We start from the raw sequence: 14,488 nt of genomic DNA, 5'->3' as shown, positions 1-14,488 counted from the left end.
TGGAGAGGGCTGGGAGCCATCTTTGGTTTGGGCTGAAGTCTGATGGGACTGTAGGTCAGAGAGGTGGAGAAGACCTGTCCAAAGAGGTGCAGAAGATATTAAACTGATGCACCTGCCGGCCCCCCCAGGTTTGGCTTCACCCCAGCCAACTGGCCGGGTGGGAGGACAAGAGGAGAGACCTATGATGGACTGATGCTCCTCATGCCCACCACACGCAGTAAAGAGGGAGCATCCCAAATTAAAGACAGCAGCCAACCAAACATGATTTCACTGGACCCTCCCAGCTCTGACACGGTCTGCACAGGATGGGCATCCCATGGAAACCACTAACCGCAAGGTCAGTAACACAATAACAACATGTGTGTGTGTACACATATACAATATAAATTAATGTAGATTCTCCTAAACTATTTCGATTAGCAGCAAATCAAGTTTTAGGGATTGTTTAGTTTCTATACAGGCTCAATGGCAGGGCCACAATTTCCAGCATACACTGCCAACTCTCAGGGGGGGCACCGTCTGCCAGCCAGCAGGGAGGGCCCTCCTGAGAAGGGAGGGGACGGTTGGGCCGTGTCTCTCAGTGCTGTGGGGCAGGGAGCTGCTCCAGGCAGTGGGCAAGGCCCCCATTGCAATAGCAGCTGGGGGGGCATATTAGGGCTGGTATTGAATCCTCCACCCACATGGGCCAAGGTGAGACACACCGAGGCCCTGCTCCCCCTAGTGCAGGGTGTCCCTGCCCCTCAGTTCACCCCAAATGCCACCCTCCTCGGCAGGTGTGAGATCATGGCTGCAGGCTTAGCACAACTCTGCAGCCACTGCACAGAGCATGGGACCCTCAAGAAAAGGGGGTTCTGAAGGGCATCCGGCCCTGTGCTCCAGCAGGGAAAAAGAAACAGAGGCACAGGGCGGGACAGCACTACACCCCACCCCATTTCGTTTCTTTTTCGTCGCTGAACTGCTCCCTGACAGGACGTGCCCTTGGTCTGCGTCACTTCCCACTTGGCAGCACTCGCTTCCTGTTTGTTGCCCCCTTGGAACAATTCTCTGCCCGCCTCGCTGGAGCCGCTGTCTGTGGGCTTCTGGCTGCTCCACATGTGCATGGAGCTGCTCCGTCTCACAGCCAGCCCCCCAGTGAGGTAGGGAAGTAGCAGCCCCATTTTACAGATGGGAAAACTGAGGCAAGCTCACCTAGCTGGACAAGGGCAGAGCAGGGAATAGAGCCCACTCCCATGCTACAGTCATTAGACCTGCTTCTCCTCCTTCTGGCACTCGAAGCTCCCCTGCCGGACTGGCCCACCACAGCCATGGCCACCCCCCAGCTGGGGGATTGCTCGCCCCCCCCCCCCATGCTACATTCATTGGCTGCTAAGGGCTTGCTCGCCTGCACTGGGGAAATCCCAGTAGTGCTGCAGGCCCCAGGCATGTCCCTGGCTCGGCAGCAATGAGGACCGGGTTGCTGGACAGTACTAGCAGCAGGACAGAGGCAGGGGAGCATGGCTCAGACAGCCCCATCTCCCAGGGTGTGGGGTGGGGGCGGGAGGGCGCTTCCTGCTGCCCTCTAGTGGCTGCCCCCACTCTTGGCGCCGCCCATCGCCCAGTCGCTGATGATGAAGCTGAGACTCATGACCATGAAGAGCACGCCAAGGCCCGCGAAGCCGGCAGCCTGCAAGGGAGGAGACAGGGGGCAGGAGACATGAGCCCCGGGGCGGGCTCAGCCCACTGGGCACAACTCCAACATCTGATCCCCCCCACCTTCGCCCCTCAGACACACAGCTCAACCCTCAACCTCATCCACCCGTGCTCCCCAGACACACAGCTCCGCCCCCAACCCTCCCCATCTGTGGCCCTCAGAGACACAGCTCCGACCTCGACCCAGCCCACCTCTGCCCCTCAGACACATAGTTCCACCCCCAACCCCACCCACCCATGCCCGTCAGACACACACCTCTGCCCCAGACTATGCCCACCTCTGGCCTTCAAACACACAGCTCTGACCTCAACCCAGCCCACCAGTGACCCTCAGACACACAGCTCTGCCCTCGACCCAGCCCACCTGTGGGAGGGGGCTCAGGGCTGGGGCAAGGGGTTGGGTTGCAGGAGGTGAGGGCTCTGGCTGGGGGTGCAGGCTGTGGGGTGAGGCTGGGGATGAGGGGTTTGTTGTGTGGGAGGGTGCTCAGGGCTTAGACTGCGGGGGGTTGAGGGCTCTGGCTGGGGTTGAGGGCTCTGGGGTAGGGCCGGGGTGAGGGGGTTGGGGTGCATGAGGGGGCTCAGGGCTAGGGCAGAGGGTTGGGGTGGGGGGTGAGGGCTCCGTCTGGGGGTGCAGGCTCTAGGGTGGGGCTGGGGATGAGTGGTTTGGGGTGCAGGAGGGGGCGCCAGGCTGGGGCAGAGGGTTGGGGCACGGGGGGCGGGGGTGAGGGCTCTGGCTGGTGGTGCAGGTTCTGGGCTGAGGCCAGGGATGACTGGTTTGGGGTGCAGGCTGCCCTGGGGAGAGAGGCCTTGACTCCCCCCAGCCCTCTCTCGCCTCAGCAGCCCAGGGCCAGAGGAGAGACGCCTCTCCCCGCTGCGCGCCTGCATGGCCCTTAATAGCCTGCTGTGCGGCCATGCAGCTTAAAGGGAACTGGCTCTGAGAGGGGAGTGGGGTCTAGTGGTTAGTGGTGATGGTCTCAGATTCAGGACTCCTGGGCTGTATCCACGTGACATCTGAGGAGCTTCCCATGATATAAATGCGACCTCCTTACTTCTAAAGTGAGAGCCACCCCTAAAAGTTCCCCCTAAAATTGTGCCCCCCATACACACAGAGGGGAGGACTCTGGAAGTTAAGGCCCATATTTTCATAATATTGTTGGCCATTAATGTCGGGTGACTGACTTGAAACACACTGGCAGGGAGGCATGACCTCAGCTGTGCCAATTGCCCTGCTGGTCCTATGGCCTCTCAGTGGGGGGGGGATCAGCGCCCAGCACCCCTGAGAGTCAGGTAGGAGGCCTCTGGAGGGGGCCTCAAAAGCAGAGTCAACGCTGGCCCAGGGCCACCCTCTTCAGCGCCCATTAGCGACATGATTCCCCCTGACAGTCAGCTTGGCTGGAGAGGACGTACCAGGATCTTGGGGGTGGACTTCGGGGGCTCCTTGTCTTTGGGCACGATGCGGATGTAGAAGATGGCTGGGAAGATGAAGATGAGGCAGGGGGCTGATGTGGCACCTGGAGAACATCAGGAGAGAATGGGTACAGGGGTGCGGGGGAGCAGCCAGCAGCTCCCAATGTTATAATTTAGTGACTTTTTTTTTAGGATTTTTTTGGGGGAAGCAAATTAGCATTGTATGTTGCTAATGCTGTTGCAAGCATTGCAAGACATTTTGGAAAGGGTTAAAAGGTTAAAGGTATAAGTGTAAAATAATTTTTTTTTTGCAGGTTGCAAAAGGCTAAAAAAACCAATACAAAATGGGTTAACTCAATGCCTCAGCTCTCAGCTGAGTCCAAAAATAAGATGTGGGCTGCAGTCCAAGGTCACAGTGCTCAAACAAACTCTATGCAGCCAAAACACATGCAGCTAAAAAAACCCAAAACTTAAAAACCCTCCTAAAAGCCAAAGCAAATTAAAAATCAACAGCAAACCCCAAACAACCTGTGCACAAAACAAAACTCCCATCCACCTTTCCTCCTCTTCTTCTTACATTACACCCAGGCTTGGCCAGCCTCGGGTAGTACAAATGTAAGTATAAAAATGGGTTAAGGCTTGGGGCACTAACACTTTCTTTCTTCCTCTAACTAACATAAAAAAAACCAGCACTCCCCACTGTTATTTTATTATTTTATTAATAAAGCTTTAAAATTTAGTCACATGGTGTGCTCCTCCATCTCCTCCCCTAAAAATCCTGAGGCCTCAGCCTAATCACCTAACGTCTCGAGCAAATTGGTAACATAAACCTGTCACACTAGTCCCCCACAGCCACCTGACCCCCTGAGCCAAGCCCCACACCTGGCTAGAGCCAAACTTCCCCCCGCAATTAGCTTCCTTGGAAACAGTGGGGCTAGCCGTGCCAGCCTTGCCCCGGGGCCCCTCGCGGAGTGGGGCCAGCCAGGGATCTAAGGAACAGATTTAACGAGGAGTCCGGTGGCACCTTTAAGACTAACAGATTTATTTGGGCATAGGCTTCTGTGGGTAAAAAACCCACTTCTTCAGATGTACGGAGTCTGAAAAGTGGGTTTTTTACCCACGAAAGCTTTTTCACAAATAAATCTGTTAGTCTTCAAGGTGCCATCGGACTCCTTGTTGGTTTTGTGGGTACAGACTAACAGGGCTACCCCCTGATACTAGGCATAGATCTGGCATGACAAGAGCAAAGGCAGAACAGGAATTAAAAAAACACCCAAACTGCAAACAAAGAGAAGCCCTCAGGCTGCAGCCTGGAGCCCTGGGCTTTGAGCTAACACAGTGGCCAGGCCAGGACTCCAGAGTCCAGGGACAAGGGAGAGCAGCCGGTGCCGCATTTAAACCCTGTGGTTACAATGATCAGAGGGGAGCAGCAAAGGGAGGCGGGGCCTTTTGCCTGTCTGGGCCACTCCTGAGAGGAGTTGTGGGGGGCTCAGCTGAAGCAGGGACCAATGGGCCTGCCATACTGATAGCGCTATGGGGCAGAGATCGTGGGCTGGGCGGGGATGGAGCCGACAGCCCAAGGCTAGGAGGGGTCCCTGAAGCACAGAGCGGGAACGTGACCCAGCTGAGGTTGCCCAAATTGCTAGGCCAGGCCCTACCCAGTAGGTAATGCTACCTCCCCTGTAACAGCAAGGGCAGGGATTCCCAAGCTGTGGAGACTGAACTCCCTCACCACTGGGGTCCAATCTCAGTGCTGCTACTGACTCACTCTGTGGCCTTGGGCAAAGCACGCTCAGTACCTTTGCCCAAGTTTCCCCACCGGCACTCCTTCCCTTGTGTGGCCGAGCTGTGTTTGTACAGGTCCCTCCAATCCAGGGCTGAGGCAGGCCAGCAGGGGGCAGCGTGCGTGGGAAGCTAGCCCTGCGCTGGGGAAAAGCAGAGGATTTCACGCCCCGGGGCCTGGGAATCTGGCACGACAGACCAGACACTATTTCCCAGCCTACAGGGTGCTGGTGCGGGGAGCGCTGGGCTCCCTGCAGCGCCGTGGGGGCGGCTCAGGCAGCACGTGCCAGGACTCACCAATCAGGCCGAAGATGCCGAGGATGGAGGGGGCGAAGATGACCAGCAGGTTGATGGTGATCAGCAGGACCACAGCGATCGCTGTGTGACGGACCCAGCTGAAGTCCTTGCCTTGAAAGAGCATCTGCTGGATGGCGCGGCGCACCTAGAGGGGAGAGGGTCAGATTGCGTGCCCAGCATGGGGCCCACTGCCAGTTCCCTTTCCGGAGCCCAGCCTGCTCTGGGTCCATCATGCCCTCATGGCCTCTCTGTAGTATGGTGCCCATCGCCATGGCCTCTGGGCCTTGCCCACCCCACACCTGCCAGGGCCAACCTGTAGTATGGTGCCCATCACTGTGGTCCCTGGGGCCTGCTTGCCCCAGTCCCTGGCTGGCCTCCCAACTCCCTTCCTGCAGTTTGTATAAATGTACATTTCCTGCTGCTGTCGTGTCCCTCCCGTGCTCACCGCAGCCCATGTAGGGCCAGGCACCCGACGAGGAATCACGCAGTGCCAGGGCTCCACACTGGGCTGCCCTCAGTCACCAAGGCCCATCCAGCCTCTGCTGGAACTGCCCACAAGCGGCCAGCCTGTGTCAACTGAGGCCATGCAGGGGCCCGAGACCACAGCGTCAGTGTCTCCCAGGGTGGGGCACTGCACAGGGAGCTACAACCCCTGATGTCAGGGAAAAGGCCTTGTCCCCCCACCCACCCCTGTGACTGGCGGGTGGCGTCACCTACTGGGAAGAGGACGATGGGCACAGTCAGCGTCACGGCGATCAGCACTGCCACGCGCACGCACAGGATCAGCACGTCGAAGGGGTCCACGTAGCTGTAGGTGTGCAGCAGCTCCGACTCCACCTGGCCTGTGGGGTGCAACCCATGTCAGTCGCACCCAGGGCGAGCCCTGCCCATCCCGCTGGCCCAAGGGGAGACCTGTCCCGCGGGGAAACCGGCCAATATGGCTCTGCAACAGCCTGGTGTGGCACTGGGTTGGTGCGTGACAACAGAACCGGTCAGCCCTAGAGACTGGGAGCCCAGCAACAAGACCTTGCTGGGTGGATCACACTGGAGGGGCCCTGCCATGGGCTGGGTCTGGTGGTGCCTGGGCAGGAGAGGGCAGCCCCATAGCCGTGAGCCCCATGGCTCCTGCCCTCTGAGCCGTGCAGCCAATGGAGCCAGTAACCCAGCTCTGGCAGGCACCGGCTGGGTCCCTCTGGGGCTAGCGATGGACAGGGGCCTGCTCCTGGCCTTCGGGGGGCGGGGGGGAGTGAGGATCATCTCGCCTCGGGGGCACTCACCGTAGAATGTGAGGTAGCCGAAGAGGGCGGCCAGGAAGTACATGACATACATGACAGCAATGGAGATGTTCGAGATGCCCTGCATCTTCTTCTTGGAGGGGCTGCAGGATGCCCAGAGCAGGGTTAGATTTGCCGGCCACCGGCAGCCACCACCCACATGAGCTGGGCTTATCTTGCTCCGGGGGGCCTGTAGGCCACTGTTCTCAACCTTCCCAGCCTGGGCCCCTCCCTGTTGGTCCTGGGCATGGCACCCATGGCCCTCCAGCTGCGGAGCCAGGCTCTCGATACCAAAGCCTTGCCAGGCTACTAAACTGGGTCCCTCTTGCCCTGCACTGGCGAGGGAGAGGCACGTTCCTGGGGTAAACCCCGTGGTGCCAGCTGATGCCTGGCAGCACAGAATGGATGGGTCCCCAGCTTGGCTTGGCTGGGGAGCAGTGCCCCATCGCCCTCCCTGCCTCTGGAGCACCAAGCATCGGAGGGCTCCTCACAGGCTGTGTCCTGTGAGCATCTCAGCTGCCCAAGTAGCCACCCTCGCTGTGTGCAGGGCTCTCTGTTGCCAGGAGAGGGCGCCGGTCTGACACAGAGACAGGACGGGAGGCAGGAGCTGCTCTTACCACTGGCCCTGCTGTAGAAAGGGGCAGGCAAACGGTGGGTGGTCCCTGCCCCACGTGGGTCTGTCAGCCAGGAGGCCGGCAAGGTGAGGGCGTGAGCTGCAGAGCTGACATGGATTGAGGGTCCCCAGAATGGCCGGGGGTGCCCCCAGCGGCCCCGTGCCTGGGCTCCAGGTGCCAGAAGGCAGAGGGCAGGGCACTCTGGGCAGTGAGGCAGGGGTGGCACCAGAACCTGCTGGAGCAGAACCCAGATCTGGGAGTCCCAAGGCAGCAGAGGCCACTTGCAGCAATGGGGCTCCTGGCTGGGTCACATGGTCCAGCCACAAGAGGCAGGGGCCCACCTGGGCGTGGATCCTGGCCACGCTGGCACTGGCCCCTGGAGTCACCCCATTGCCTACGATGGAGCTACCCTGGGTTCAGGAACTAAGCGACACTGGCTCAGGCCCCTCTAGGGAGCAATGGGGTAGGGTCCTGGGGCCACCTCCTTCCCCGCCTTTGGCCCACCACATCCCGCCCCCCAGGACTCACTCCTTCAGCTCCGTGTAGATGGGCAGCACCTCGGGGTGGCACACGAAGGCAAACGCCATGATGGGGATGGTGTAGGCTGTCTGCAGAAGACACCAAGGGTCAATGGAGCAGGGCTGATGGCTAACGGTGCAGGGCACTGGCTACAGAGAGCTACCCAGAGCACCCCAGCTGTCCAGCGCCCCTGGTCTGGGTCTCTGCGGCTGGGCATGACCCAGCGGTGGGAATGAATGGGGAGGATGGGAGTGGAGCAGGCAGGTGGGCTCAGGGGAGGGTGCTGGGCTCACAACCTCCAGCGCAGAACTGCCGGCTCCCACCAAGCCCCAGCTCCTGGAGGCACGTGAGCTGGGGAGAAGCTCAGTGCGCATTTTAAATAAAGAGCATCTCTGGGTCCAGAGGAAACGTGGCCCAAGCACAACCCGATGGCGCAGGCACCCTGAGGCGAAGGGAAAACCCAGGGGACTGTGTGAATTCTCACGGCTTGGGAGCCAGTCCTACCATTTGGGGGCCTGAGGCATGGTTAGTGACCCTTGGGCTTGGCCAGATGGCAGCAGGGTCAGTGGCAGGGCTGGGGCATGGCCAGAGCATTCCCAGAACACACCCGCACCCAGAGCAGGGCTCCTCCGGGATCCTGGTGGGTCTGCCGTGTGGCCTGGCACGTGCGGTACCTGGGAGTTGAGTGTGAAGAGGCTGGCGGAGCAGGCAGCCGCAGCAGCAGCTGGCTGGAGGACCGGGTAGCCGTTCTGGTAGTCGCTGGTGCTGCCCTGGGCGTCGCTGAGGTTGCTTGTGCCGTTGCTGTCCTGCTCAGGGAGGGGGCAGGGGATCTGGAACTTCTTGTAGATGACCTGGGCAGGAAGGGGGCAGAAAACCCAGTCAGCGCCTGGCCCTGCCAGTGTTGCGCACGGCCCCCCAGCAGCTCAGCCCCAGCTCTGAGCCTGGGAGGAAAGGCAGCGAAGGAGACGGGTGCTGCCCAAGCATGAGGGGGAGATCATGGGGCAGGGGAGAGTGGCTCATCCCCCTGCATCACTGACCAACCCAGCCAGGCCTTCCCAGTCCAACCCTCAGGGTCCTTCTCTGCTCTTCCGGAAACCCCTGCTCCCCATGGGCTGCCAGAGCAGGGAGATCACCCTGGGCCCCAGCCACGCTGGTCCGAGGTCCCCTGAAGGGTGTGATTCATCCCACACCGCAGCGCCTGAGGCCCCCTCGCAGCCCCTGGGCACAGACTGGGCTCCCAGGGCGCTTGTAACTTTCAGGCCTGGCAAATTATTTCAAGGGACACTGTAGAGACACCATGACCCCCCCCCCCCCAGCTCTCTGTCTGTGGGCTTTGCTCTGGCCTACCACACTCTGACCCTAACCCCGCCCACGTCTAACTGCACCGCTCCCCCAGGGATGCTGTTATCTCCCGCCCCTCCGCCAGCTGGGGAGAGAGAAAGTGATTCCTAAATCTATGGCCAGGAGGGACCAGTCTGACCTCCTGGATAGCCCAGGCCAGAGACCTGCCCCGCAGTAACCCTCAGAGCAGAGCTGCGAGCAAAGCATCCCATCTTGGTTTAAAAGTTATCACAGATGGAGACTCCACCCCGCCCCTGGGTAAATGGTCCTAGTGGTTAGTTACCCTCCCTGCTAAAACATACGCCTCATTTCCAGTATGAAGGTGTCTAGCTTCAGCTTCCAGCCACTGGATCCTGTTAGACCTTCTTCCGCTCAATTAAATATCTGTGCCCCACGCAGGTACCCACAGACTGGGCTCCAGTCACCCACTGACCGTCTCTTCGCTAAGCTAAACAGATGGAGCTTCCGGCGTCTCTCGCTCTCAGGCAGGTTTTCGAGTCCTTTCCATTCCTCGCTGCTCATCTCTGAGCCCTCGGCAACGTATCCCCCTCCCCCTTGAACCCTGGACCAGACTGAGGCTGCTCAGTGTCACTGGGCCTCAGGTCTCAGTTGCACTCTGGGATTGTGGGTGCTGGAGCCAAACCCGCCTGCCTGCGAGACGAGCAACGGAAACCCCACGATGTCTTCGAAACCGCTTGGCCCTTCCAGGGCCTGATGTCACAGCAGAGTTTGGTGACGGGCAGAGAATTCTCATATCTCGCAGGTTATGTGTGTGCGTGTGTCTCTCTGTGTGCGTGTGTGCGTGAGCGTGTGTGTGCCTATCAGTGTGCGTGTGTGTTCGTGCATGAGCGTGTGTGTATGTGTGTGTGCGCGAGCCTCTCTGTGTGCGTGTGCACGCATGCATGAGTGTGCATGTGTCTCTCTGTGTGCGTGTGTGTTCGTGCATGAGTGTGTGTGTGCCTCTCAGCGTGCATGTGCAAGCGTGCATGAGCATGTGTGCCTGTCAGAGTGCATGTGCATGCGTGCATGAGTGTGTGTGTGTGTGTGTGTGTGAGCCTCTCTATGTGCATGTGTGCGCGTGCATGTGTGCATGTGCCTCTCCATGTGCGTGCGTGCATGAGCGTGTGTGTGCAGGAGTGTGTGCGCATGCATGAGCGTGTGTGCATGTGCGCGAGCCTCTCCGTGTGCGTGTGTGCGCATGCATGAGTGTGTCTGTGCCTCTCCGTGTGCGTGTGTGCGCATGCATGAGTATGTATGCCTGTGTGCATGTGCATGAACCTCTGTGTGTGTGCGCGTGCGCATGCATGAGTGTGTGTGTGCACGAGCCTCTCCGTGTGCACATGCACGTGCATGAGTGTGTGTGCCTATGTGCATGTGCATGAACCTCTCCGTGTGCGCGTGCATGAATCTCTCCATGTGCGCATGTGCATGAGTGCGTGTGCGCGTACATGAACCTCTCCATGTGCATGTGCATGAACCTCTCTGTGTGTGCATGCGTGCATGAGTGTGCGTGCGCGTGCATGAACCTCTCCGTGTGTGCTGCTGTCCCTGAAGGCTCAGCGTTCTCCCCCAGCCGCTGCCCCGGAGCCCTCACCCACCCCTCCACCCTGGATCTAGGCTTCTTCAACTAGAAATAAAACCATTTGCTTGCCAGGCCAGGCCCCGAGGGGTCTGCTTGGGACCAGCTGATGGGCCAGTAGGGACCAGGTCCCTGTCTGGGGCCACAAGCAGCCATGACAAGCCCAGCGGCTCCGGCCCCTTCTCTGCAGCCCAAAACAGAGACCTTCAGTCCCCAGCTGGTGTCTGGAGCTCTGGGCAGCCACGGGAGCAAGTGCTGAGCCACTTGGCACCGTCCTGCCCCTGCTGGAGTCACTAACAACCCGCAGCGTGGGGCCAACAGGAGCAGAAGGTCCTGCTATCCCAGCCCTGGGCTCCCCCCAGCTCTGCTGGTGCTCCTCGCTCCTGACCCGCAGCCCCTGCTACCCTAGCCCTGGGCTCCCCCGCAGCTCTGCCAGTGCCCCTCACTCCCAACCCGCAGCCCCCTGTTATCCCAGCCCAGGGCCTCTCTGAAGTGGAGTTCGCAGTGTTTCAGCTAGTGCAGAACGGGGCCATTTGGCCGCTAGAAAAGGCCCATTTCACCTGGGAGCTATGCCAGCTTTAAACCCAGCTCCCCTGAGCTGGCAGGCTGTGCTGCTCCCCCAGGGACCCTGGTGAGGGGAGCTGGAAGAGCGGCTGGTCTCTGCCCACATGGAGCTGCAGCCAGACTCTCCCCCGCCCCCAGACAAAGACGTGGCACTCAGCGCCCGCATGACGGGCATGCAGCTCCCCATGCCAGGGCTGAGATCACACCAGGCTCCTCATGCACTGAGCCGCCTATCTCCTGTGCTCCCACGTCAGTCCGCAGAGCCCATCACCCGGAGTCAGGCCCTTTGTATGGCCCCCTCACTCCCGATCCCTCCCCAGCGGCAGCATCCCGAGCTCCAGCCAGGGCACAGGCCACCCAGGACTAGGGGCAAGGTAAACGGGGCCCCTTGTCAGTCAGTGCCAGGCCTCACATCCCGGGTCCTTCTGCAGAGCGATGACCCCTTTGTGGGGGAGGAAGCCAATGGCGGGGCTTCCCCCCAAACCTCCAGGGAGTCCCGGGAGCTGGAATCTAGAGCAGCTCAGTGGGCACATGAGACGTGCAGGGGGAAGCTCCAGCCATGCCCAGGCCAGGGCGTGTGCCCCTTGGGAGGGCAGGAGCCGTTGCTGCTGCAGCACAGCGGTGGCTAGGCATGTCTGGGCTCCTGGCCCTTCTGGAGGGTCCTGGTGCCCCCCAGGGCCATGGCAGACTCACCGAGATGAGGAAGAAGACCATGCAGCTGAGGGAGAACCCGCTGGTGTAACCCAGGTAGCCTGGGGAGAGAGGAGAGCAGGGGGTGGGCACGAGCAGAGCTGTGTGTGTCCCGGCCCATCGTCTTTGGCCCTCATGGGGTTGGCACCAGGGGGTCTGGGGCACAGAGGCTCAGGGCTCAGTCTGCTTGGGGAGGGAAGGGTAGAGATCCAGCCATGGGCACCAGCTGCCCCTCTTATCAGCCATGGGCACCAGACATGGCCCAGGCTGCTGCCTTCAGTCCCCCAGCTGGACTTTGCCCTTGGCCCAGACCCATATGGGGATGGGGCTCCAAGGGGTGGGGTGCATGGGGTGTGTGTGTGTGGGTGGGCGTGAGCCCTGGTGGGGCGAGGGGCAGCAGGGAGGAGGCTGGCACAGATACCTGCGCCCACCCGACCCTGGCGAGAGGCAGATCCCACTGGCCTCCTTGTACCTCCCCTCCTCCAGTCACAGGCTGGGCCTACCCTGCCCTCCAAACCCCTCCCCTCCCTGTTATCTCCCTTCCTTCCCCCCTGAGATTCACTTCCCCGCCCCCTGTCCTCCCCCCCCCCCCACAGCCTGAAGCAACCTGGCTCCCAGCCCCGCTGCACCCCAGCTCTGTTCCCAGCTTCCCCCAACTCCCCACCCGCCCGCCCCACACAGCGTTCGCCTGTCCTGCTGTGCCGGGGTGGGTGGGGGATGTGCTGCTCATCCGTCCATGCAGGAGAGCTAGGGGGGGCGGGCACCCACAATGCACCACAGGCCCCTGTCTCGGGTACCCCGGACCGCCCGCGCTTCGCTCCCCAGCTGCCAGCCCCGACCTGGCCCTGAGTGGGCGACTCACCGAGCTGCTTCATCAGGGCCAGGGGCAGGATGATGGTAAGGGAGATGAGGATCACCAGGTAGTTCCCGTTCAGGTACCAGTCCCTGCGAGACAAGAGGCTGGGTCAGGCCCTGCAGCGCTGGGGAATTAGCGGGGCCCTGGGACTGACAACGGCGCCTCGGTCAATACCCACCCCCCAGCCTGGGCCAGCAACCCCCCTGCCTCAGTGGGAAAGACCAGCCGGGACTGATTCTGGGTGCCCAACACCACCGGCCCTGACAACACCCACCCCAGCTTGCTCCTTCTCTGTGCCCATCAGCTGCCCCGTCTGCTGCACCAGCTCGGGGTCCCGCTGCAGCCCTGCTGCATGGAGAGTCTCCCTCTGCCCACCACCCCTGCTCACTCCATGAGTGCAACTCATGGGTCCTGAGTCTCGCCAAGACGCCCTGGCATCAGCAGTTACGGGTCAACCCTGCCTGGTCCTGAGCATCCCCTCCATTGGGCACACAGGGTGGGCAGCTCCCTACTATCCTCCCCTCCCACCCCAGCTCTGCCAGTGCCCCTCAGTCCCGATCCACAGCTCCCTACTATCCTCCCCTCCCCACCAGCTCTGCCAGTGCCCCTCAATCCCGACCTGCAGCCCCCTGCTATCCCATCTCTCTGCCCTTTGGAAGGAGTGCTGGGCTGCCCACCGGCACAGCAATGCCCTTGGCTGCCAGCTCCTGCCCAGACACATGGCCGCACCCTGTGCTGCCCCCTGGGAGGGCTCTGCCTTGAGCCACGTCTGCCTTCCCCACCCTACTCAGATGTGGCCAGAGCCCGGCTGGGCCGGAGACAGAGCTCACTCTGTGCAGGGAACACTGGGACCTTTAACGTGCCCTGGTGCTCAGCCTGGCCACACCGAGCCGGCTCTGCGGAGACTGCACCAGGGACCGTTCCAGCTCTGGGCATCCACCTGGCCTGGACCAGATGACCTGTCCTGCAGCGCCCTCTTGCTCACCCCCATGGGCAGCTAATCCCCTCCCTTCCCCCCGATGGGGCTCCAGGCTCCTCTGTGGGACCTGACATTCTCTGGCTCAGGGTCGCCCAGCTCGGGAGGGTCCCTGGCGTTGAGGTCAGGGCCCCACTGGGGAAGCCAGGAGAAGATCCCTAGGAACATGTGGGGAACGAGCAACCTCCTGTTGTCCTCGCCTGTGGCTGCTCCCATGGTCTGAAAACCAGGCTTGAGGCCTATGGTGATGGGTGGGACTGTAGCACAGTGCTGGGTCCACTTGCCCATCGCAGGGCTAGCAATGGTTGTGGGGACAGCGTTGCCATGGGAATGGTTTGCGGTGCCCATTGTGGGCAGTTTTACTCAATGGGCCTGGATCTCATCTCTCCTCTCCCTCGGTGCGCCAGGAGACGCGCCACTAACACCCCACCCCGGGCTCAGAGCAGAATCCAGCATTTTATCGCTGCAGCGAGCCCAGCTCACAGTGCCAGGCACTGAAACCATTTGCATCAAGTAGTGGGGAGTTCCCCAGCCCATGATTCCTGGCTAGAACCCCTGGTCCATTCCTTCCCTGAGCAAGCAGCACTGTGAACGGTGGGATTTGTGCTAGTGTCTGCGAGGAGGGTGGGGCACGGCCCTTGGGCGCATGTGGAGCTGTTTGGAACAGTCTGAGCATTGACTGGTGCCAGGATCAGGCCTGTGAGTGGCTGCCAGGCCCAACAGCGCCCTCGCTAGGCTGTGCCTGTGCAAAAGTGTAGATCCAAACACCCCAGAGTTCTGGGCCTGGGTGGCTCCGGTCCAGCCGGTCTCCACGTAACGTCCAGGGGAGAGACAGGCTCAGGGTGCCTGGAGTAACCCATCCTTTGGCCTCGTGGGTGCCAGGCATGGAGCTGCCTCTAC

The 14,488-nt window shown here is 61.0% G+C and overlaps 1 protein-coding gene across 3 annotated transcripts in view; it reads right to left on the bottom strand.

The window, feature by feature from the left end:
* Window positions 1–362: 362 nt before the first annotated feature.
* Window positions 363–14,488, bottom strand: part of SLC38A3 (solute carrier family 38 member 3) — a 79,220-nt gene continuing 65,094 nt past the window's right edge. The window contains exons 8-16 of one of the 3 annotated variants that reach the window (XM_065551402.1): window positions 12,619–12,701; window positions 11,760–11,818; window positions 8,257–8,433; window positions 7,592–7,671; window positions 6,453–6,553; window positions 5,893–6,012; window positions 5,176–5,320; window positions 3,097–3,200; window positions 363–1,663 (exon numbers count right to left, since the gene is read on the bottom strand). In XM_065551402.1, the coding sequence (XP_065407474.1) occupies window positions 1,467–1,663; window positions 3,097–3,200; window positions 5,176–5,320; window positions 5,893–6,012; window positions 6,453–6,553; window positions 7,592–7,671; window positions 8,257–8,433; window positions 11,760–11,818; window positions 12,619–12,701 (1,066 nt within the window). In that variant the 3' untranslated portion in view covers window positions 363–1,466. Of the gene's footprint in view, window positions 1,664–3,096; window positions 3,201–5,175; window positions 5,321–5,892; window positions 6,018–6,452; window positions 6,554–7,591; window positions 7,672–8,256; window positions 8,434–11,759; window positions 11,819–12,618; window positions 12,702–14,488 lie in introns of all 3 variants that reach the window. The other 2 variants (XM_065551405.1, XM_065551403.1) reach the window with 2 other exon arrangements.

This window comes from Chrysemys picta, chromosome 7 (assembly GCF_011386835.1).
Source record: "Chrysemys picta bellii isolate R12L10 chromosome 7, ASM1138683v2, whole genome shotgun sequence".
NCBI classification, from domain to species: domain Eukaryota; kingdom Metazoa; phylum Chordata; order Testudines; family Emydidae; genus Chrysemys; species Chrysemys picta.
This window is presented reverse-complemented; position numbering and strand designations above follow the sequence as displayed.